The sequence below is a fragment of the Nesoenas mayeri genome, assembly GCF_963082525.1.
Source record: "Nesoenas mayeri genome assembly, chromosome: 18".
Classification (NCBI taxonomy): Eukaryota; Metazoa; Chordata; class Aves; order Columbiformes; family Columbidae; genus Nesoenas; species Nesoenas mayeri.
In genome coordinates this window covers 11,690,310-11,716,485 of record NC_137566.1, presented here as the reverse complement: position 1 = coordinate 11,716,485, position 26,176 = coordinate 11,690,310, and the positions used below count along the sequence as shown (strand labels likewise).

The following is a 26,176-nucleotide window of genomic DNA, read 5'->3' as shown; positions in this document are numbered from 1 at the left end:
CTTACTATAAGGAACACAACACGCCTTCATACGATGGCAATCAGGAATTTCTTACTAAGTCGGGTGACTAGATGCCTGGTTTTTAGAGGCACTCACAAACAAACCACTTGACTTGTCCTCACTTTTAGGTACCATTTGCCCTTTCTGCTGCCTTCTGAATGTGACTGTGGGCCAGCGAGTGACAGGAATCGGTCCCTGGGAAACTCCACAGAGCTGCAGGTGGAGAGTGGGCAGTTACTCAAACGGCAGGGGCCTGTACAGCTCTGGCACTGCCCACAGCTCAGCACCCTCGGCCCTCACCGCGTTTTAAGATGCCAAGTTCCACACTAAGGATTTGCCAGGATCACACACCAGCATCACTTCTCAGCTGACCTTGTGCATTCTCTCATTCATGCCATCATTATCCCAGCCCATTTTTGGTCATGTTTGCCTTGCTCTGGTGCACCTTCTACACACCCAGTAGTTAATCTGTGTCAGTGGTTTTCTATCGGCTCGCTGCCCCATGAGCCCCTCAGTCTCTTTGTACCTGAAGGTGGAGGCATCCGGCTTTGAGGCCTGAAGGGGATTTATAGGAGACTTTGGTTTACAAAAGCCTGCCCCTGCCCTGACCTCCCCCAGATTCCTCCCACCAAAAGACTGTAGTGTTTCTAAGTCTTCTTTTGAGGGGCAGTGGGGAGGGGGAGGGAGGCTCAGGGATTTAGACAGCCCTTTCTCTTCCCAGCATCATCTCCGCAGCCCACCCCTTCCTTCCTCTCTCATGTGATGCTGGGAGAGCTGCTGAGCATTGCACTGTCCAGCAATCTCTTTATTCTGCCATCAACCCTTTTATTCTCAGATTCCCAGTCAGGCAGAAAACAAGATGACGGAATCTGCCAGGAATCTCTGTAGCAATTAAGAGTGGGAGCCCAGGAAACTATTCGCAAAAGAGCTTTACTAGGCAGGAGATGGGAGCCTTTGGAGGCTTAATGAGGAACCAGGCCCAGGCTGCACGTTCCCCAGGCCAGGAGCGCAGCCCGAGACAGACACCGAGTCCACTGCGCCTTCACAACAAGTGCTCCGATCTGCAGCGGCTCATCTGCAAAGAAACACATTTCAACAGAATCACCAAGCACTGCCAGTGCTGGCAGCCTCAAGTCATTTCAAAGACTACATATATAGTTTTCTGCTTTCGTTGTAAGTGCACAGTCTAAATGCTTCTTGCAATTAAACATAAAACATCAAATCCATATTCTACTTCCTGTTTTTTCCAAGAAATTAAACAATATCTAAATAACTTCAAATTATTCTGTGAACTGCAGCTTGCAGAAAACTACCCACACATTTGCCCTACTCAGTAGAGGTTACAGACGTATTAACAACACTAACTCCAAGATTATATCATACATTCTCCTGTATATAGCATGCCTATACTAATACTGGAAAAAACATTTCCCAAGGACAAAGCAAGCTCCTGTGTAAATATAGTATAACCCTAATATTCATTCAGCGGCTAAATAATTCCACAGATGAGACACTCATTCAAAACACAATTTGTTCCAGAGGGACGTCAGAAAGGGGGATTTCAGCAGTGACAATGAGCACAACACTTGTGATGTCCCTGACGTTAAACACAGCGCCTGCAGGAGTTCTGTGCACTAAGGGGTACCCAGACCCGGATCAGCACCTGCCCAGAGGAAGAACACGAGTCACACTTTTAGCTCTGGTTTTGTTATTTTCATCCATCAGTCCTAGGGCATACAATAATTCCTCTCTATTTTGGAATAATTATATGAGTATCATATGAATATTCATCAAATGCTAATAAGCAAAATGAATAAATTAGCTTTTCCCACTGTACAATATACCAACCATGAAAACACGGAATTCAGACTACGCTGTTCCATGAAAATGGTGAAATTCAGGTCAAAGAACTTGTTGAATGACACGAGTTTAATAGTTCTCGACGAAAGTAGTTATTGCTGGATTAACAATGACACTTGGGACTGTTTTACATTTCACAAGACAACTATGAATCAGTGATGTTTGTAAGTGAAAAAAACACTTTAAAACATATTAGTCATCCCATCCTGCAACCCTAATCTGAAACGAAACCGGAGAAGCCTACAGTTTCTTTGAAGAATATGTTCCAGGCATTTAGGGGTGGATTAGGAGGCACTTCAAAGGCTAACACAGTGGCATATAAAGCATCCATTGAGCTCTCTCAGGACAGGTCTGGTTTTACACTTTAGAGGTAGCTGACAAAGACTTTCCCTAAAAGATGAGGTTTGTGACCCTTTGTAACACTTTTAGGCAAGCAAGCTGCATTATCCAGTTTTGTTTTAATAACAGGCTTTAATAATTTTATACTCTATACCTTTACTACATTATCTTGTCAAAGGACAATTTCAACAGCAAGTTTTCTAGCCATAAAAAGAGAAATCCGAGATGAAGGAGGAGCTGGGCGATCCGAGATGCCCCGGTAGCAGTGCAGTGTGTGTCACTGCAGTGACACGGGACAGGGAGGCTCTCAAAGAGCAATAGGAAGGTTTCTGTCCTTCTCTTTAAAAAACAAATAAACCCCCTCAGCTCTGCCTACTCAAAATGTTGTGAAATCTCAGCAGTTATTTCCACCCCAACACGAGTTGCGTGAAAGTAACTTCTTGCACAACCTCTCCATCCTGATGTTATGTTGGCATTGCTGGCAGAAGGTTTTATTAGAGACCATTTATGAGTTGCTAAGACAAAAATACACAGGACAAGGAGCTTCAGTCATTTTATTACTTCACCGTTTGTGAGATGCTACTTTAGCGTTAGTCACCGGCTTCTGGTTTTTGTTTTTGCTTTTCACAGGTTTGTTTTTCAAAGTCTTGGGAAAGAGGGGATGGATGGGCCAAGCTTGGGATACACCCAGCCTCGTGGAAGATGCTCAGTGCCACAGCTACATGAACCTCTCACTTGAATTTTAGCAGCTAGAGTTGTTGATTTCCAGGCTCCACTTAATTGTCACCCTATTCAGGCACAGGGTACCTGAGGTTTCCAGCTCCTCACACTGCTTCACTGATAACTACCCTAAAGGTGCTCTTTATGGTCACTTAAAATTCCAGCGAGGAAGCGGCAGGCAGGGGTTATCAGCCCAGAGATTCCCTTGTTTCCTTCAGACTGAAGGACAATTTTGCCAAGTGACTAATGTGGTTTTTGTGGGTTGGTTAGTTTGGTTTTTATTAAAGTGTTATTCAAATGGAACAATATAATCTCCACAAACACAACAAAAAATTCTAAGCAGAGTCAGTGGTACTTACTGAAAATAACCCATCTCTGAATACCCGTTCATGCATGTGCACTGCACTCAGAGTTCATTTGCTTATTTTCACTATCTGTTGCATACAATATCTCAGCAAAATGCTCAAGATATACTTTGGGAAAAGACTGCTTCATGCTTATGAGTATTTACAATTCCAAAATTATGACCCAGTCATGATGTGTGAAGTGTCTTTTGTGCATGCATTTGCTGTTGGGTTCCTTGACTTCGATGCCATTTCAAATCCTGCTCATCTTTTACAAAAAGGTTCTGCAGGCTTGTGCAGAAAGAGGCTTCCTTCAGGTGCCCTACTTGCTACAACTGGAAAAGGACAATTGATGGCCAAGAGGTGAGAACATCAGGCTGCCCAGCAGCAGCCCCCGCGGCTCCGCAATCATAACCGAGGGAGAGGAACCCAACACAGCTCCAGCAGCCAGGCGGTGCCCTGCTGAGCACCGGGGCCAAGGGCAGAGCGGGAACCCTCCACTGTAAGTATCAGGGTAACACAACTACTAAATAAACTCTGAATAAAGGAACGGAAAGAGTTCTGTCTCCATGACAACGGGAAGGCATGTGCTTATATTAGTAAATCCCTGCTGACCTCTGCTGATCTCTGCCTCTCCTGGTCCGGGTGAAGGATTAGTGCCAGGGTACACACCACGGCCTGTTCCCAGCACCCACCGGGACCAGAGCCCTCAAGGGCCATTCGAGCTGCTCACCCACCCTCGCTAACTCTGGAAAGATGATGGCAGAGTAAAATCAAATCCTTCTTTAGGAAGTACCTTCAGTGTACCCGTCCAGGGAGTGCACAAGGCCCCTTCAGGTGACTTCATGCATTCTAGGGCTTTACAAGCCTCATTTCTTTGTTGACACAGAGAGAAAACCCTTCCCAGATCTACACCAAATACCTGCTTCCTGATAAAGAAGGTAAAAAAAAAAACATTACTATTCATGGATTTGATACAACTTGTAGAGTTCTGGTAGATGAAGCACTAAGCCCAGTTTCTGAGCCAACTGCCAGTTCAGATACTAACTGAACAACCTCTCGGGAAACCCCTGCACACGGTTCAGATTTCAGCTTTTCCTATTCCAATTTTTAGATTAATATTGTGGTTTCACCACTTTCCAGGCTTCTTACATTGGTTTTCTCTGTTATTGCAGACCAACAAGTTCCAGACCACAACATTTGCAAGCCAGGCTTTTGGTGTGACAAAGCTTTTTCACGGCAGAGATATTACCGTCTACTAGTGTAAAATAAAAAGAACTTCTAAGCACCTAGACCACTGGACTTTCATGAAGACAGGCCTAAGAAGTGGCTCCGTTTCCCCTTGTGAAATTTGCATAATATTTACCCCCCCAAAGAAGCAGAAAGCTGATTCCTGGCTTTCTCTCACCCAGTGAACTGCTAAAAGGTGCCAAAGGTGGGCAGCAATCCATATGGCTGAGCAGTGCCAGCGTTATGGCCAGCGGCATTAACAGCATTATGAGCAATACCTCTTCAGGGAATTAAACTTACTCTTAATACAGAACAAGTAGCCAGCTAAATCGTTTTCATTATCTGTCCGCTGTTTTAATGCAGATTTGAAGATGTAACTCCTATTACCATGCTGCTGGAACTCAAAGGACAGGAGCTATAAATCTATGTTTTATGATGGCACTGCATATATTGCCACAGTAACTCTTTGATCTTCTGTGCTTATGACACCCCCGTATTTTCCCTTAATAAACACCCCTCTAATCTGACCTTCAAGGTTTACGCATTCTCTGATCTCTCAGCTATTTCCACAGATCAAACACCGAGACGGGGTTTCCTGTGGATTCAGTTAACCAGACTGAATCACAAGCTTGAAGGTCCAATTCTTATTTAAATACATTGACAAGGAACAAAATGGCTGAAAAGCTTTTATGTCTTTGTTTCCACGTTTTGAAGTAAGATTTAAACTGTCCATAGGTCCCCGAGCTCATCTCAAGAGTTTGCATTAAAGCAGATAGCAAACTGCCAGGAAAAAGGTTTGTCTGCACGTGTCCTCCCTCAATAGGCATCTAAAGCATTTTCCAGGCCAAAGGTATGTGAATTACTGTGCTCATTGCTGGCTAGAGCTGTGGGAACAGCAATGAGCACACACTCAGTTCTGCCCTCCAGAATCTCCCTTAGAACACCCTGGACGAAGCTGAGGGCTGTTCTGCCCCTGACACAGACAGCGGCAGGAAAAGCGGAGTCACATGCAGCCTAAACCTCTGTCCTCTGGAGTTTATTTTGAACAACTGGAGACTGGGTGGATCTGGCTGCAGGATGGTCTTATGGTTACAGGCAACCTGGGTGCAACAGGCCATCTGGATGATCAGAACTTTCCCAACACATTGTGAACAAATAACTTAGCCACTCCATGCTTCGATGACATTGAGACTCAGTCAATTACGAAAAAGAGTAGTCATATACCTCACAAGGGCAAGAAAAGGCATTTCCTTACAGCCTTAACATTCTAAAAGCACTACTTAAATACCACCATTCACTATAGTTTAAATCTGGCAGAATTCCCCTTTCAAAATAAGAGCAGGTGGGAAGACTATGGAAATCGTTGCTTTATTTGAGCTTTCCTGGCTGTACCAAGATGCGTCATCCACCTGCACTCCAAAAGAAAACCACATTCTCAGTAAATCACTGTTGAGAAAAGAGCTTCTTCCAGCAGTGAAAACTATCAGTGCGATGGGCAAACAGCACAAATCCCCAGAAACACGCCGGCTCTGGCAGCCACACACCCAGCAACACCCCATTGCAACCGGCCTCCCGTCTGCACAATGCAAAGCCACCAGAATTGCCTCACACTCCAAACCAGTAGCTATGGTTACGAGATACAAAAGACAGTCCTGCTGCTTCCCCGTGGCCAGAGGAATTCCAGGCACTTGGAGCGAATGCACCGGACAAAGAGGCTGGTACAAGAGAAAAAAGAAAAGACAAAACCCAAATGTAGTTTGACTTTCATAACCATAGTGTGAGGTGACTGGAGCAAAGGAAATGTAGAGAGGCTTCCGAGGAGGGAAAAAAAAAGACTGTTGGGGAATCAAAAGAAAAGTTGCAAACTTTCTCCAACTCTGCAAAAGTACATAAACTTCACCCACTAATGCGAGAAAATGCCAAATGCAGCAGATATTAGCAGAGAAAAGGCACTCTGACTCTGTGCTCTGCATGTTCTCCATGTTTCACCTGCGCTTCTTCACGTCATCGATCATTTCTGTCCCCGCTCAGTGGAAACCAAACGGGACTCGGACATCAGACACCGGTCTGGCAGCGCCAGGTCCCAATCACTTTCCAGTAAAAGGCTGGTCATGTTCCTGACGTGACCCTATAATCCCTAGATGACTAAACCAGGTGTCTGGGCCCAGCAGATCTCCAGGCACCCACTCCAGAAGAAACACAGAGATCTATTTTTCAGGCAGCATAAGAAACTGTATACAAGAGTGGCTTTTGGAGCCCAGAGACATGTTTATGTGAGCCTGAATCCCAGTATACTCAAGTATATTCTTTTGTAATAAAATAAGTTTTCAATGTGCGGAAAACAAACAAATAAACCAAAAAAACCCCAAAATCCCCCGTCAGTGTGATAGACTCCTTTGTAACCTCATCAGTTCTTGCATTTTGAGGATGGATCTGCTTTCTTCAAGATTTCCAAGTGAGAATACGTATGGACTGTCTTCTTCCAATTTTGTACCAGGGGTACCTGGCACTTGAATGTATCAGTACGCTCCCCTAGGTACACTGTTAATCCCAAAGAGCAGATCTAGTCCACACTCCTCTTTTGCCTAGATGTATTTCTAAAGAATACAGAATGGAAATAAAGCTCTGTATTTCCTCTGTATGGGCACAATCGTAACATTCAGAACTTTTCAACGCAGAAAATGGTTACTGTAATAGCTGAATACAATTACATGGTAGTGCACACGCTTTTAGCTCTTGTGAGTAAATGCATATGTACATGTGCACAGGCAGAAAGACAAAAGGAGACAAGAAATAAATAGAAGGAAAAAACATATCTAGAATGAAACGCCTGTCTGCCTTCCAGACAAGAAGTTTTCAGCCTTCGAATCTACCAGTGAGAGTGACGTTTTCTTTAGTTACCTTTGCAATACAAGGGCAGGTTACAGATTTGATCCAAAGTTAACGCACAGTAACTGGGCAAGAATCAGGCACAGAAGACAAAACTTACCCCAGAGCAGGAGGAAGAGCGGCAGGAGGGCCGCGCCGCTGGCCGCGGGCGCAGCTGTCCGCAGCTCCATGGCCGCGCCGGTGCCCGCTCCCCGCGCACCGCCCCGGCTGCTCCCGCATCGCGGCCGGGCGGGCCCGCTGCACGCGCCGGACCAGCACTGCCCGCTGGACAGAGGCCGCGCCGGAGCGCAGGGAAAACGCGGCATGGATCTCCGGATCGGACCGCGCGGGGCGCCAGCGGCTGCACCGCCCGGCGGCCGGAGGGGCGGGCGGAGAACGGCCCGGGCTGAGAACCGGACGGGCTGCCCAAGGAGTGAGAAAGTGCAGGACTACGAGACTCACCGCACAAGGCAACAAGGAAAGAGGACCTTGGGTGGGTTTTTGCTTTCTGTTGTTTGAACTCCATCTATAGAACGAAAAAACAAACCTGGTGTCTTCTCCATAGCTCAGAACCAGCTTGGGGACTGAGGTGGCTGGGGCTCATTTCTTGGATGCAGGATTCTGTATGAACTCATATTTACAAAGAAATGCCAGATGAGGATCAATCACAATTTTCTGATAGAGAAATTTGTTCAAAGAGAAAATGACAAAAGACACAAAAGGCACACTGTTAATCCCAAAGAGCAGATCGAGTCCACATTGGTCCTTCCTGCTCTCTCTCATACACCAGGAGATGTCTGAACCCCCAAAAACATACAAACTCACAGAATGCACACAAACCCTCTTTCCCAGCTAAGGGACAGTTACAGACATGAACAGAAGTATGTGCATAACACAAGCACCAAGCCACACCTCCACCTTTAGATGCATGTGTTCAGTTTTATAAGTGAAAAAATTATGTGTCCATTGTTTTGTGAAAGTAACTGGAAAAAGACAGAGCCCACACTCAGTTGTGACCCACTAAGTACCTCTAAACCCACACCACAATTGGATTAAACTGACTGTAAGGAGAATTACGTCCCTTGCCTCACCCTTCCACGGACAACTAAGAATAGAAAGCAGGTAAGATGCCATATAAATTCCTACTTCAAACAAGAAACATGCAAGATAGCGAAGAACTGGTGCAGACAGGCCGCATACAAGGAAAACAACATCAATCCTGCAAGGAGTCATTCCTGTTATCTCAGCATCCTTGCAGAGGACAGAGGCTGATGGGCCATGTGCAGGGACATTTACTGCCCTACTTTTAACTTCGGTGCAGAAAGCAGAACAGGCACAGCAAGAGCGTTTTCACCACCAAAACACTGCAGTTCAGCAACAAATGGTTCATCTCACTATCCTGCCTTGGAATGCTCCAAAGATGATATATCACGTGTTATCAACCTTATCTGGACCACCCTGCCCCCACTTTCATCTCTGGTGTCTTCAGTCTGTTTTCTCAAGATCAGCCTCAGTATTAGTTTCTTGCCAGTTACCACAACCATCTGGAACTCATTTCTCTGTCTTTAAATTCTCATTTTGCTGTCAGGGGGCTCAACCAACCGCTGACATGTGCAGAATCTTTCTGCTCAGGATTTTCTTGCCTCACCTGTGTGAATTATCCAAACAACTCATCTTTTCCACAACTAAAGCAAATACTTATGAATCCATTGCACAATTAACACTGCAATAAGCCATTCTTCTTCCACTGAATACAGCCACTTCTGTAAGTCAGCTGGCGCAATACTTCACAATGCAGGGGAAATAAAACTACCTGTAGTAATTTCTGGCTTATATGTCTACCTGAAGGACATGCTCAACTTTCATAAAACAGAATTAGCATAACAAATCCCTACACATATGAAAGTAGAGGTCGTCCCACAGAGGCTTATGTCTCATGCAAGTCTGGTGTCACTACTGTGCTGTGTGGCCAGTGGCAGCTCATACTCAACAAAGCCTTTGGCTACAGCAGACTTGGTACAGGACAGCAAAGCTCAGAAAAGAGCAAAACAGTTCAGCAGAGTCTGAATATTCTTGGTATCTCCCAGTACATTTGAGACAGTCTCAAGCTGTAGCTTCTTGTGCTAGTGACTGAGTTTTACTTTGGAGTCACTTGGTCTGTCAAGTCCATGTCAATGGGTTCAAACTGAACTGCTAACATGGCAAATGTGTCAATAATATTACACATGCAGGAATGCTATGAACGGTGCCTTCTTGAAGGATTTCCTGCATTTGTCACAGCAGGGTTTGGACTTGAGCAGCCTGGGAAATGGCAGCAGCACGTGGTTCTCAGCCGACACGTTCCGCAGGGGGACACCGTCGTGGCTGCGCCGCTGCCAGGACACGCGCTGCGGGTGCTGGGGCTGGAGCTCAGCAGGGAGGATCCTCCTGAAAAGGTGTTCATTTGTGCTCTCTGACCACTGCTAACTGCCAGCACATCCAAGGGTCTGCCAGGACTCAAAACCCAAGCTAGCAAAGCCTGCACGGGTCAAGACGTCCAACTTCCTTATAATAATCAAAATACCTTAATCCAGTGTCTACCTGTGAGGATATTAGCATTTAATTTTTTTCAAGACCCATAGTTACATTTTTATGACACTTTGCCAGCACTAATGGAACACCATTTCTGTGCTAGACCCCTGGGCATCTGAAGGCCAATGTGGGTATTAACCAGCTTAGTCCAATTAGGGGACCCTGAAACAACTCTGGTAAGGCCCTGATTTGTTAGGCTTGCCTACATTTCCAAAGAAGGAGCACAATTGTGCGGATTTGTTATCTAAAGCATAAGCCCCAAGTCCTTAGTCATCCTTGCTAAAGCCTTCCCCAAACTGGCCATGGTTTGTGCTACCTCTGTCTCGCTGCAGTCCAGCATCTATAATCTGCTCTTTAACATAGCATTAAAACTAGAGCCAAAGGACACAGCTGCTTTCGTCTGCGTAACACTCATTACAAGAGACTTAAGGACAGCATAACAGCAAGGCTTCTATTCTCAGCAGGCAGGAAACTTTGCAAGCCGGAAATGCATGACATGAAAATGGGGCAGCAAGCTGGATTAAGAGAAAAGAGAGACAGTAGGTCTGAGGTACTCAGCAAATCCTTTCTGTCCCCTTATCCTATATTTTTGTACACTCTTCACAAAACAATCCTATACATTTTCTACAAACGGTTCAGAATGAACAGTGAGGTACCTAAGCAAAACAGCCTGTGCTTTCCATTCAAAGAACAATGTATGCTTGCATGAGTTTCACAATCTTTCCTCACACAGGGCTTAAAATAAGCCTAATATTACAGATCGGATAACAGAGGTTAGACGTGTGGTATGACAGCCAGTATCACAGACAGGCGCTAGTAGGAATAAAGACATTCCCATCTTCTGCCATACCACACGGTACCTGCCTCAGAGGACAGAGCCTCACCTTCCCTCCTCACCCTTCTGGAACCTCACCACTGAATTCAAATCTGCTTTTCTGAATTGAACCATGCAAGCCAACAACATCAAAATCTTCTCATTTTTCCCCAACTTCATCCTCTGGGGGTGATTAGGCACAGCCATGAACAAATGAGCCCATACTAACAGTGGGTGCAGACTGAGAACTTGGGAGGTTGAACTAGATAAGGAACAAACTCCAGTTCCACTCACAAACAGTGTTCAAAACTGACTGCTTCAGTACACTCTTCTGCTCTCATCACTGCTGAAAAGCGACACATACATTTTTTAAAAGTTTGGATTTTGGAATTTCAAGCCTAGGGACTCACAGGCCAATTCTGTGAACTGAAACGTTCAAATGCAGTTTGGTCATGGAATGCTCGGGAGACCTCCAGGGCCCAATCTCTAACCCACAATTTGCTCTCTCCCATAATAAGCAAAGCGACAGCCCTTAAAACGCATTGTCACCACTTTGCCATCTGGCCACTAGATGTCCCTTCTGCACCGCACACATTCAAGCCAAATCCATAGTGTGAAAACAGGAGTTGACAAGAAATTCATGTATATCACCAGCGCTGCCAAACGAATGCAAGCAGACACAGCCTGTACCAGGCAGCACTGAACACTGTGAGACCCACTGCAACGTCCACACAGCAGAAGAGCTTTGACAAAACTTTAAAGTTGCTATTAAAACTTACAAAACCCACACAATTTCCAGACTCGAGACACCCTAATTGCACTTTTTAGACACTTTGCTAATCATTGCTAATCAGAACTGCTGGCAAGGAAATCGAGCTACCTGATAAACCAGAGAGCACTGAGCATATGACACGGATCAGTTGTGGGTAATGGCAATGAATTGGTGTGACAAGAGAAAGCAGAAAGGTTAGTATTTCTTGCTATGCAACAATTCAACAGAGTAATGTAACAGATGGTCAGAGTTCTGACCCAGTCTCACTTCCCTGGAGCACAATAATCAACTTCAGATAAAACTGTAGCGTTGAGGAAGAAAAGGGTTGGCAGTCCAGTAGGACAAAGGCAGAATGAACATTTATTTATGAGAATTTCATAGGAAACATCTCTGTGGGTTAAGACTGAATGCGGCATACATACCCCACATGTGCAGGTTTGGGCTCCAGCTCCTCCCAGCCCTGGAAGCCCGGCCAGCAGGCGCCATCCTGCGGCAACGCGCTCCCGCCGGGCCCGAGGCAGGATCCACGGCACACACCCGCACACAGCAAACCCGCAGGGAACTCCTGCCTCAGCTCAGGAACTGTGACAACACCCGGTCCTCTTTAAAGAACACCACTTCTACAGAGAAATGATATTGTAAGCAGAACTTACTCTTATCAGTATCATCATCAGCTTCTCACAGACTCCAATATTTGTGTGCAGACTATGGGAAGACCACAGGTAGGATCTGAGGGGACAAGCTGAAGCAGACTGGACTGAATTCTGAAATCACCTACTCTGCCTTGCAACATTGCCTTCTTGTGCAGAGATCTTCCTCACATGCCTCATTTCAAAACCTAACAAATTGTCAGAACCGTAAGGATATGCAATACATGCATGGCATCTATAGCTTCGTCTTCAGTGTGCGAGCCCACTCAGAGCAGGTGCAGACCGGGCCATACCTGTGCCCGGTTCTCTCTAAGGGAAGTCACAGAAGTGAAGCTCTAACCATGGCTGGACCCTTTGATCTACACCAGCCCCCTCTGGATTGCTGCAGGTCAGCATCAAACCCTTTGATCCTCCTCCCCTGCTCACAGCCACCTGGTGGAGGGGAATCCCTTCCAAGGGGCCCCTGGGCAGAAGGGAAGATGAGAATGTTGAGCAGCCAATAATGTAACCAGGTCTCAGGCAAGAATTTCTGCAGTAAAACGTTATAGCAGGAAGAAGGATATGTCCAATACATTGCCTGGATCTAAGAGTGTTTTGAAGTTGTGTTGACTATTGAGAAGTGTTTTTGCTGCTGTTTTTGTCAAAAGACCCAACACACTTGTAAATACAACTCTCACGCCACTGGAGGGTAGTGCTGGGCAGCTTTCGGATCCGTATTTCACAGGCTGGAGCTTCCACGTTGGTCAATTGTTTCTTCTCCACAGAATAATGGCCTTACCTGAAGTGGGTAAAAGGTCACATCCCTCAGATTTTAAAATAGAGAATCCACTCCTGGCTATTGACTTCAGCACTGTTATACACTTAACGTCAATTTCCTTGTTTATTTCCCCTCACTAATTTAATCCTATTGGCAATTTCTGTTAAAACAATAAAGCTGACACTTTGTATTCCCACCACCAAATATCCACTTGAGTTAACGCTGAAGACAAAGCCACAGTTCATCCTCTTTGCATGACTTTAAAGCTCATAATCCTCCACTAAATTAGCCAGTAAGGACAGTGATTTGCCAATCATGCCCAGCAAAGGACTTGAGCTTTTGTCTTTTTCTGTTGCTTTACAGAAAGGTACTTCAACTATGACCACATCCTTGTGGGCTGATAGAATCTCACTGCTGGATCAGAACAGGGTCCTACAATTTAGGAACCAAATAATTTATTTGGGCAGTAATACGCAGGAATTGCCACCGCAGCAAAGGACACAACCCTTCCCAATTCATTCATTCATTTGCCTCCAGCTGAACCTGAGCTTCCAGGGGTGAAATAAGGCCAAAACAAAGTAAAGATTGAAATGGAGTCTGTCCGACACCCAGCCAGGTGTCAGGCACCTGATTCACAGAGCCCGACCAAGGACAAAACGGTCGTTCGCTGTTCGCTGTGGTGGGACCCTGGGAATTTTGAGCAGATGTTAATAGGATGAATACATACGAGTCACACAGCCTCAGAATGATAATGCCTCTGAATACCAAAAGCATATTGATCTCCTGAAGTGCATAGTCAGAACATTTAATGGCTCTAGAGAGTGCAGGGAAACATTCAAAATGGGAAAAGAAAAAAGAAAAGTAAAAAAGAAGAGAAGATGCTTTAGACTGGAGAGTTTTATCAGGTAAAACAGCCCAAGGGACACACAAGGAACATTAAAATGCTACAGCACATACAGGTACATCCTGAGGGATGCCAAGAATGCTCACTTCAGGTATAGGAATGGAAGAATGAATTTACAGAACTTGTATGATTACAACAGGTCTAAACCACTTATTCTAGGTAGAATATTAGAACCAGAAAACACCTAAAGAGGAAAACAAATCCTTACTGTACTGTCCTGATGGATCAAAAATGTAGGGAAAGAAAAGCCAACACCAATGACGCAGAGAGCACAGATACTCTTCAAAAGAAAGTCAAAGTGAAATTATTTCTATTTGAATGAGCTGTTATTAGTAATGCAGATCGGGGCTTTGTTCTAAACGCAAATCTCATTTCTAACCTGCAGTGTCTTTTTCAAGTGTGAGACATTTGAAAGCTCCTTTTTAAGCGGGGCCGTGTAACTGGGAAATTCAATTCAGTCTCTTTTCTTTGATATCGATTTAGTTCAGCCCTGCACACACCACCAAGAGCAAGACGCTGTTCTCCGCACAGGCCACGCAGTGCCACGGCATGCGCTCTCTGCTCCACCCAACCAGCCAGGCGTTTCCAGCTCACAAAAGCAGAGCAGGCAGCTCCTTCGAGGAGGAGGAGACTCCAGGATGACAGGACCAGCTCATTCGAGGTGTTTTTCTATTTTATGACCTACAAATCAGTCTAAGCTACACTAACAGAAAGGTCCTTGTAAAGTTCCCTCTCAGCAGTGCCACCATAGGAGCATGTTGTAATTCTATGAACTCTGGTCAATAGTATTATATATCCGCTGAACCACTAGGAACATTAAGCAAATACATTGAAGAGAGAAGAAAAGATTCCAGTTGTCCTGAGCTTCCCACTCTCTGACCACAAAACCACACTCTCATATCAAATGGGGAATGAAACTCAAGGGACATTTTAATCCTACACCCCTGCTCTAATTAATAATCCTACTTTATCAATATTTGATGGTGCTGTTATTGTGTCTCCTCTGACCATTACACTTTTCATATAATGCTCTGAATTATACTCTATAACAATGTAACAGCAAGGTATCACTTGCAAGGTAATTCGGACAGAAAACCTGTCACCTCCTCCCCTTTCCAGAAAACCCTACTGCAGGACCCGCCTAGGAGATACAGCATATGTAACTGGGTAACGACTTATGCAAAAAGATATATTGACTCAGCCCTAAATGACTTTTGTGGCCCACTATATCTCTATCCTATGGAAAAGAAAATATATTCATATGCTGAAAAGCAAACCAAAACACAGCTAACACTGAGCACAACAGAACAGTCATTGTGGATACTGGCAGAGAGAATCACAGTTAATAAGGCACAAATGCAATTATGGCAAGAAAAACTTATCGTTTTTTGCAAATTAAAGTGTTGAGGAGGAGGATATAGACTACCCTATGCTAAACATACGTGTCTGTCCCTCCCCACAAAACCTTAGTTCAGGTCCCAGCGGCTCACTGGGACGAGCGCATGATGAGCAGTGCTGGAGCGGCTGCGTTTCCACAGCGCCCACAGGCTCCGGCTCCACCGGTTACCACCGGCACAGCTCCACCAGGCAGCACTCGGAACTGCAAATGCAATAACTCCCAAAACAGATGTTGTTAACATGATCAAGAATATTAACTCAGTAATTGCAAGTGCTTAAACTAATGTGAATTGCTTAGGTAAAAAGCAGCTCAAGAACAATTACGTGCAGCTACATGAAAAGTAAAGCATTCCTCAATCCACATCACGCTCTTTAAGGATCCTCTTTGGGAAGCGGAACACATAATCAAAATTCTCCATCAGTGCAGAATGGTTAAGATTAGTCCCTGCTGCTGAAGAACTGAGACACGGAAAGCCGGTACAAATTCATGGATACAGACAGTAGTATCATGTCTCACACTAGAGTCAAAACCTCAAACACCAGCAGCTATCTTTGTAACAGAGAGAGCATAAGAAGTTCTGAACCATCAAACTATTTGCTTCAACTCTCAATGAACACAAAATGGATTTGCTGCAATAATCAAATTAGGCTTGCTTTTACACTCCTCTTCCAAGGACATTATGCCTAATCCTGATAATTCAATTACCAGCTTCTGGAGAGCAACTAGAAACACAGTCTATGTTCTTTACTTATCACAATGTGGTTCACAACACGAATAAACAATATTCTACAAACACTAATGAATATCTGCTCCACGAGACCTTGCTTATCGTTCCACACCTGAGGGAGCTGCATGCTTCATTCCTCAAAGATGCTGCACCAGCTCCAACTCTGTGGCACAACCTTCCACCCCACGCAGGGCGCCCGTGACCCCACGCAGGGCGCCCGTGACCCCAGCAGCTCCCCAGCACAGGGACGAGCTGCAGCGTCTGACCACAAGAAAAATCAAAGTCAAGCCAAGGAGACCTACGCAAATTGAATCTCTGCCCTCCACTTTGGGTTTCATGGTCTTTTTAATACCTACATGACATTGTGATCTTCATAAATATATACAGGAATAACCACTCATTTGATCTACAAATAAATGAAAGGGAATTGACAATTTTGCATTGGCAGGACTTGTATGGAGGATTGAGCTGAACACTGTGAACTAAGTTTATGCCTAATTCGGGGCACACAGACCCTGCTCACCACGGATGTGGTCTCCAGCTCTTGCTCCTCTCCAACTCCATCATGCCATTCAGAGCAAGGTACACACGAAGTTGCAGAACATCACTGCTGATACACTCCAAGCCAGAACGCCTCCCATTATACAATAGCTAGTAAAGTGGCCTTGGGAAAAAGGCTCTTTAAGGACAAGTAACTTTTATCAACTGTTTTTTCTGACAGGAAACTTTGGACAGACTGTACAATTAGAAGTTCAGGACAGAGTTTATAAACCATAGGCATTTAACCTCAGAAATAAATATCACAAACCCTCCAAATAATGATAATTTCACCTAATAAAAACTGTTTTGCCCACACAAGAAACACTGACATAATTAAAGATCATCTTAGTATGAACCATTTCATAAGACTTCAATTAACTGAAATTCATCTAGCCACTTTACCAGGTTAGCCACGCTGGCTCTATGTGCACCAGCTGCACTTCATCAAGCAGGCGTGCTCTATGTACAAAGTATGCATTTATCCAAATATTGTGGACCTCTTCTGACACTCCAAACGAAGACAGAGAGCAAGCATAAACACACCAAGATGTTTTGGTAGTGCTAACTTTCAGGATCTGCTACTAAACATTTGTTAACTTTCCAAGAAGAAACACAAATATGGGTTAAAACCAGAGCAAGCAGTAACTCTGTGTAAGAGAGAAACCAACTACTTAACATGATTTACAGATTCTCAACAGAAGCAGTTACTGCAGAGACTGAATATACTATCTACCACATTTCCATTAATTCAGAATTATGCCACTTAGAATATTATTTTTTCATCCATATATTAATATTTTCCAAAGCCAAGTCACTGCTGTTAGAGATGCCAAATCTCCATTTGCCTGGTATTTCAGCACAGGTTGGGAGTTACCGTAACTGGTATCCCTCTGTTATTCCTAAACTTATTTACGTCAGAGTTTCCCAGTCCAGATGTGTACTCCTCTGTTTCCTGAAACACATCTAGTTTTACACTTGTACACTGCATATTTGGTGTCTCAAGTGCTGCACAAGTTAGTTGGGAAATGCACCTTTCTCTTTTCCTTCATTATTTGGCACGAAGCCTGGAAAAATACAAATGTACAAATTAAAACTATAAACCTGAGATTTGTCAGATTCCTGCAAGGCCTTCTTTTGGAAGAGTTCAGGTAAGAAAAATCTGCATGCAGTATTTAACAGAAAGCAAATGTTCTATAATACTTATTGACTATTTTATGGCTCTTAGCATCAGGGTATCCAGGCTCTTAAGTAACAATGTCAACAGCATTGACCTCTGCATCCATTCAAAGATCCAGACAAACTGGCCATCTGTCAACCTGTCTTTATCAGCTGCTCCAGCTTCTTCCTGGAACAGACCTGTATCTGCACAAACTTTTGGGAAGATCCCTGTATTTCTATATCACACAAGTTCCACCAGGTCAATTAAACTCCCTTTCCAGTCTCTGCCACACCATTCCTGAAACTCTTCACAACGCAGTACAGCTTAGTTCTGCCCTTGGTGTTCCAGTCTTGCTTTCATGCAGTTTGCACCATTTCCTTTATTCAAACCCCATAGACACTTGTGCTTCTCAAGTATTTAAGCACTTCAGCTTTGCTAAAGCGTTTTTTCAGTTGCAGTTCTCACGTTTTGCTGGGCTGGACACATGCAGCATGCTACACAGCTTTAAAAAAGTCATGGCAATACCCTTCGAATGGCCCAAGCAGAACAGCGCACCCGACAGCATGTGGCCCTGGCAGGGGCTGCGCTGGCTGGAACGCGACCTGCTGAGCGCAGCCGCCAGCACTCGGTGGTAGGAAAACAGCATTACTGTGACAATGACAAAGACAGCGAGCGCAATTTGCATAGCGCTTCATGAGCAACACAGACACAGGCATTTGCAGACTGAGTTTAGGTTCGCTTGCATTTTCTAACCCCAAATGTCCATCACATTTCCAATAATAAAAATTAATCAGTCAGTTCTGAGAATGTAGTATGCATGATTTCAAACCCTTTTGCAAAAAACAAATATAGAAGAGAACAATTTGCAGGATAGGGCATAACTCACAAACTGAAGAAACGGGTCACAATGGACAAACTTCCACCACCAGCTCTTTCCAAGTTTTAGACTTACGCAGAATCAAAATAGAAGATCCAACAAATAAAAATATTTATGCATTTTAAAAGGCCCCGCAAACATTCTGCGTTAGGTACTTCTACTCTTCCCCTTTAAATTTGCACAGAACACTGTTTTTGTAGCTGCCAGTTGCGTGACCTTGCTGGGAGTCAGCAAGGCAGAGATCAATGGAGCAGCGCTGGCTGCCTCGGGGCCCGTGGGAGCAGCCGCTGTGCCCAGGGGACCAGCAGCACCAGCCCAGAGACGGACCAGCCGCAGGGCTGATGAGCCACAACTCGGAAGAAAGTCTCCCCCCAACAGACATCGGGAGCACTTATTTACGTATTACGCTCCCCATTTCCAGTGACCCTCAGGGTGCTGAGAAACAAATCAAATTGGCCACTCGTCTCTTGTCAAGGAAATAGGAGCGATTTGCAAGTCAGCAGGAACATCCCAATACTCAGGAAAATTGTTTCACAGCACCTTGTTAGAGACTTGGCAGGGGCAGGTAGCGCTGTCTGCAAAAGCTGACTGATGGCATCAAACACACAACATCTGGGACATGGAACAGGAAAATTCTGAAGATCTGCCCTACGGAACTGTATGGATTAGGCAGAAGAGATTTCAAAGAGTGAGCCTGCTGCTGTGACTTTGGTTACTGGAATGTGCCAAACCGAGGTTTTAGTGCACTGACTGTATCTGTTTGCTCTAGAACTTCAATTGCTTCGAGATGAACAGACCTCAGAATCACAAACTGTTCTGACCCCGCGTTGCAATACCAGGTTTGGGTACCAGTGCATTCAGGAAATACATCAGCTTCAGCAAGGTCAGTATTTGATCTCAAGGGTACAGCCCGTGAACATTTCCCAAATGCCATTGGATTCTGGCTGTACTCTCACAGAATTTTTAATGAAATTATAAAACTACTTAATTATAACCAAAGTTTTCATTATAGCAAGATTTTTAGATCAGATTGCTGACCACAGTTCCAAGTGTTTTATTTCTATCTAACAATTACTATTATTCCTAAGAGATCTCCACTTTCTATTGATGAAAATGAATCTTGGTAAAGCTTTTTTCAAGCTATTATGGTGACTGTACCGCCAGCTGCACTCAGACAAACTCTGTTTCAAGTTTTAGGCCTCAGGGTCATCAAAAGTCACCCAGCTTTTGCTTCCATCAAAAAAAATACAGATACCCATAGACAAAAAAGAGATAAGGGAGGGAGAAAACATGCAGCTAAAAAACCAAAGAGAAAAGAAAAAACCACCACTGAAGACAAAAACTTTTTGTACCAGAAACAGATTGAAAACAGAAAGAAAATTAGCATTTAGGAATGAAAAAGCCTATTCACTGTTGATGTTAAATACAACACCCGCAGAGATGGAAGCTGCGTTTATTTTTAATAGCAGCATAAACATTAAAGATAAGCCAAGAGCATTTAGAAAATATGGGTGCAGTACAAAGGCTCGTGTGATGAGAGACATTTTGCTTTTAATGTTGACCTGGAAAACCTCTTGTATGACAGAGCCTCTTTTCAGCAGAGTCCCAGTCCTGCCTGGTTACTCTGCCTATTAGTGATAAAAAGGCCACCCAAGTTGTTTCTGCTTTGGAATGATGGCAGGTCTGCAATCCTAAACTTCAAAGGAAAAGGAAAAAACCCTAATACACCTAAGGACCTGCACAAAACTCCTGACGTCCCTCAGCTGGTCCAATCACATTCTTCCATAAAACAATCTCTCTTACAAGTGTATCATCATTTTTCTAGAAAGAACATACATATTTCCCAAAATATTTATCTACTTGCCACTGACATGTATGAAAATACTTATCTTCTATTGATAGGAGATAAACACGCATGTATCCTACCCACACAATGGAGAAATCTGATTTCCAGATTGGTTCATCACGTTTACAATCCCAATAATACAGAAGTGTTAACCACATCAATCACAATCCTGGTGAGGGTTAAACAATCACAGGATCAAATCTCAGATGTGTATTATAAAGTATTATAAGGCTGAAACCTTGGCCACCTCTGAGGTCCAGCCCTACTTTGGATGCCTGTTATTACAGCTTGGGCTTATCTAGAGAGGAAAGCTGCAGCCCGACGGTCAGTCTTTGGTACTTCATCCCATTAAATTGCAACGAGAAACCCGCTGTACGAGACACTGCCAGCCCCACAGGCTCAGCCACAACATGGCTCTAGAACCTTCTTTCTGCCAGCCTTCCTTGCGCAGATGCCCTGTAACCTCATGTTTTTTTAAAAACAAACAAACAAAACCTATTAACTATTAATAAAAAATTAACTATGAAGTTTTAATTTCTCAGGAAATACTCCCAAAACACACGAGACAATGAAATAATCTCAGCAGGAAAATGTCCGCATGTGCACACTCACATTTTAAAGAAGGCTGTTCGCTGCTATGAGTTTTGTCCCGGCCATTAGTAGAAAAGTTTTAATTATACATTCAGCAGTTGTCAGATGGGGAAGAGAATAAAACCAGTGGACCAAAGGCAGCACAGTCTACAAACCAATCCCAATGTTAGGGTGGGCAAGGTCAGCTGTGTCAACTGGGCCCTAAACAGCACCTCCAACAAGAGGATTCAAGCACTTCTGTTCACACGCGGTTCAGGAAGCTGCTCATTCTGGTGGGCTGTAGCGGGAAGGGATAAGGGATGCGGTGACAGGGTCATGGCACAGGGACTGCAGCAGAGGGTAAGGAACACTCCGTACCGTGACACCCAGCGAGCCAAGACACATCCAACAAAAACGGCAAGTCAGAAGATTACCAAGTAGAGCAGAACATACTGAGAAATGCATGCTTTTTTAAAACCTAGACCTCTGTTGTTTTTAATAATTGATATAAAGTAGCAAATGACTCACTAATTGCACTTCTAAACTGTAACCCAACCTGGAATCAATCACACATGGCATAACTTTTGTTCCTATTTGAAGCTAAATCCACCACAGTGCATGCAGTAGCCTCTCTAATAATTGCATTAGTCATAACCTGAAAGTATTTCCCACTTACTTGGTTCCAGTTTTGCTTGCTTTTCAAGCTGATCCTCATCCCCATTGCTAAAAAGATCTCTGAAATGCTACCCCACAGAGCCTGCTGTGGGACTTGAAGTGCACTGTGGTACATTTCATGGTGTGATTCCTCCTCTTTTAGCGCCTAATTTTCCTCCGTTTTATCTCCTTTGCTCCAGCCCAAAGTCAAACAACTATCATTCAGACCGCAGAGTATTGGCAAGTACTCTGTGAAACTCTTGGTAATGAGTTAGGTTCACAAAGAACTGCCAGATTTATGTATGCCATCTTTTGTTTTGCAGCACAGATTCTAGATTTCTAAGTACCCTCCACACTGGATAGTCATTTGCTTGATTCTCTCCCATCTATGACTGAGATATAGTTTAAAAATATATTAATACAGATCCTGTAAGCATTTTTCAGAATAACACTCCTTGCTATATCCTGCCACAGCTTAATCAGCTAGTAGCTGTGGGCCAAACAAAAACAAAGGCAGAACAGAATGAAACAAAACAATAAAAGCTGGTATCAAGTCTACACAAAACAAGGTAAATTCTGACACCTAAACCACCATGGGATGCTCGAGGAACAGCGAGATGGCATTTGAGAACTACCAAACACTAACTCCATCAACTTCTGCAGGATCCATGCTAGGAAACAGGGAGGCAATGGGTATCTACCCCAAAGGCTTTTCTAGTGCTGCTATCATCTCACGTTTCTTTTCTCCCACTGTGAATCTTGTGCCCACATCCTGCAGAGAAAGAGATTCAACTCAAATCTGCCAAGTTTTCACTGTTGAGTTCCCTTTCTCCACCCCCAGACCACCCCCAGCAATCGACTACTCGGATATTTAGCCTTTGATTTTAATGCAGATTTGCAGAAATATTTTATTGACCCTGGGTTTTAATACTTGCACACTCTGCAAAGATGGGGGATTTAAAAAAAAAAATGTTTACCCTTTCTGAATGCAGCTTTAATCCGCTCAACATCTATTTTTATGCTGCTTATATTATAACCTTTTAACTTTCACCTTCTGCTCTCTGTGCTGTTGATTGTGGCTTTTTGTGGAAGCCAGACGCCATCAGGGCTTTTCACTTTGTTTTCTCTGTCCCCTGGCATTCTACCTCCCTCCTTTTCTCATGACTCCTTTCCAACAAGCAAACACAGCAAGACAGAACAGTGGCTCTGGACACTGGTTTATGTTGTATGGAATTGTTTCCCAACTTCATTCTTGTCATTAAACATCAGTTGTTTTTTCAAACGCCAAGATTTTCTTCAAAACACTTCACATTTGCAAGTCATCTTCCTAGCTTATCACCTTCCTAAACCCAAGCCTCATGTGTGGAAAGTATTTAAACACTGCCAAACTTCAAAGCATGCAAACAGCCACGTTCAATGTGCGATTATTCCCACTGAAATAAAGTTTAACACATACAATTATTTTTTTTTATAGATTAAAAAGATGTAAAGTCAAGCAAGTTCTTTTCAAATTCTCCAATTTCTAGTTATTTTAATTTCTTGTGAACCCTATGAGACTAATTTCACATGTAAAGATTTTTTAAATACATGCCTCATACAGAGTTATTTCAAAGTCTCTCCTCAGATACCTTTGCACAAATTCCATTAACTTCAGTACGTGTCTAAAGGCAGAATTTGAAACCTGTAAAGAACTGGGTCAGTGGACAATGGTTAAGTCTCAGACAGAGATTTCTTTTCTGAGTTGTAACGAGAAAAATACCTCTTCCCTCCGGCACCCAGTGAACATTCCCATTTGTCTGTAAACAATACCAAACACTTTACATTTTGTAAGTTCCATTTCATCCTTGTTCATGTAGGAGCTTTCCCATTACTATAGCTAATAGTCATTTAGTTTTCAATGTAGAATTAGTAGGTGACGCTTGCTCATCCGCGCCCCCCCATCCCGCGGAGCTGCCCCACCGCACGTTTCAGTGCACAAGGTTACTAATTCCAGGTTGCTTTTGGCCCAACTGAAGTCCCCATCTCCTACTCAGTAAACTTAGATTATAAATTCAATTTTTTCCCTTTTTATTCAATGAAGCCTAACAACAGATTGTTGTTAACAGATGTTAACTTTTTTCCAAACCTCAGATGTTCTTTTCCCTGTTAAATTTATATTCTTGTAGTGTAGCGCCAAAGCTCTTCCAATCCCCTGTATTCTAAATTAATCTATCAATCCCCTTTCCTCTGTGTTTTCGCCCTTGGCAAATCATTAGACCAAGGGAGAACTCAACAGAAAAATTCAAGATTCCACTCAGACCACAGCTGAAAATAACTTCCTTGTGGCTCTGCAGAAGCTTCAGTATTTGAGATGCCATCTCTTGCAGATTTTTCTCTCCTGACTACATTCCCACCTTCACTACACAGCCACTGATGTTCACAGCTGCCCCTTCCCATTCCCTATCTGTTCCAGCAGCCTTCCTCTGGGCTACATTTTTACTGTGTCTCTATTCGCTGTAATCAATTTCAAATAAAAATGTTCTCACACTAAGTCCTTCAACCACTCCTTGATTTTCTAGCTATTATCTTCTTGCCCCTTCTCAAGGCCTACACTGATATTTTAAGGCCACACAGGAGATTTAGTTAAACTCAGTCATTGCTTTGAAACCTTTTTGATTCTAGACTTGAAAGCAGTAACTGAGATCTCTCATATTTGTTTCTCCTTCTATTCCTTAAACAGCATGAGATAAAAGTTTGTTACAAAAGTAGAACTACGTGTGTCTGTTCAGAACTACAGTGACACTTTAGCCACAGGCTTGCAAAGAAGTATACAAAATAGAAGTTTAATTTGAACAAGCTGGATGTGTCACTACATTTAAAGTTATTTATGCACGCATGTTTCCTGCTTCCACACTAATGCTGCAAATCGCTGTTTTGAATGGAAGTTACTGTTTCGGTTCAGCACTGCAAATCTCCTGATCCCACTGCCTTCTGCCAGCGTGCCCTCATAGGCCGCTTCAGCACAGCATGTTGTGTATTGATTATTTTGGCACAGAGCTCCACGGACTTTCATCTTTAGAGCCCATATAAAATCAGTTCTGAAAAGTGTAAAAAGTTATATTAAATACAATCGCTCTGGACTTACATGTCAAAAGCTGAGTTTGAAAAGGCACTTAACCTAGAAAACCTGGCGCAAAGCTTGAAGTATCCATGTGAAAATATCAGCCATTTGAATGTGGAAGCAAAACCATAAAGGTTCTATAGAACACACATACAAAAGGAAAAGAAAATCCTCATACCTAAAGGTTTTAGCAGGCTAGCACTTCTCTGAGGCATCTGATGAACAAAGTACTCGAGCTCTTCTCTGCAGCCTCCCGGGGTGTCCACCTGCTCTGGAACTGCCAGGTGTCTGGCATCAGGAACAATTGCCACAGGGCAGCTGAAAGCAATCCTGGACCTATTTCTCTTGATTTCTAGAAGACAAGGACAGAGCTCGCTAAACGTTGCACTCTTTGTGAAGCCCAACCTGTCTAAAGCCACGCTAAAGCTGCCTTGATTTTCATGTCCCCAGACAACCACGGAGGGTTCCACACAGAGAACAACTACTCACATGGAAACACTAATTTACAGTTCAATTTCGAGAACTCCTCTGCACTGGTTTAGATTTTGTAGTGGGGTACAAAATCCACCAAGGTCGGGCGCTGCCGAGGCGAGGGTGCCAGGCCCTGCCCCACACCTCACCCCTCACCGCTCTTTGGGCCGGGGAACGGGGCTGCCTCTGGGGACTTTGACACTCACAGCCCTGGGCGGCTGCAAGCGGGGCCGGGTGACGATGAAACCACACGCCCAGTCTCCGCCGAGGTGCCTCGACACGGGGGCGGCGGCTCCTCCCCGCCCTGAGCGGGGACGGGGCAGGGATGAGCCTCCCCGCACACACACCTGCCTCCCGCCGCCAGGCCCGGCCGCCCCTCACCGGGGATGGGGACGACCCTATCGCGGCGTTTACGCACTCTGCGCCAGGCACGCTAGCACCTACGGCATTTGCGCAACGGGAGCCCTCTCAGGTGCACCGCCCGCGTTGACGACATTACGGAGAATTCGTAAGAAACACTAACCTCTTTGAGGGGCTTTACGTAAGTGACGTTCCTGGGTGCAGGCTTGGCTGCTCCTACCCCACGCAGCTGCAGGAGCTCTCTGAGCTGCCGAGACCCTTCTCCTCGGGAGGCGGGTGGGATTACGCAGTTAACGCTAGGAGTAGCGGCCCCAGGTAGGAAACCGGCCGAGCCGAGACAAGCAGCTTTACGTCAATTCCGTAAGGCTGCGCCGGCCTGCCGCGAGGAGGGAGGAAACGGCTGGTTCCGCGCCGCTACGAAATTGGCGCGGCCGCCCGGCATCTCCCTACGCAGTTGGCGTAAGGCTCTCTCTCAGGTGCAGGGAGGGGGCGGGCTCACGTTGCCCGGCAGCCCCAGCCTATGGGGGCGCTGGGCGCTGTCACGTGCCGGAGCCCCGCTCGCCGCTGCGGAGCCGGAGGAGCCGGACGGGGCCACGGAGCCGGGACGGGGCCGGGGGGCTGCGCCGGGGCCGGCGGCGAGCGGG

The 26,176-nt window shown here is 44.6% G+C and overlaps 1 protein-coding gene across 1 annotated transcript in view; it reads right to left on the bottom strand.

Annotated features, from left to right (window-relative positions):
* The window catches only part of CRB2 (crumbs cell polarity complex component 2), a gene marked incomplete at its 3' end in the record, with an annotated part of 47,642 nt that extends 21,787 nt beyond the window's left edge, over positions 1-25,855 (bottom strand). Inside the window, exons 1-2 of the mRNA XM_080356089.1 lie at positions 25,696-25,855; positions 24,880-25,053 (exon numbers count right to left, since the gene is read on the bottom strand). Coding sequence (XP_080212215.1) covers positions 24,880-24,916 — 37 coding nt within the window. The 5' untranslated portion in view covers positions 24,917-25,053; positions 25,696-25,855. The remainder of the gene's footprint in view (positions 1-24,879; positions 25,054-25,695) is intronic.
* Between the last annotated feature and the right edge of the window lie 321 nt (positions 25,856-26,176).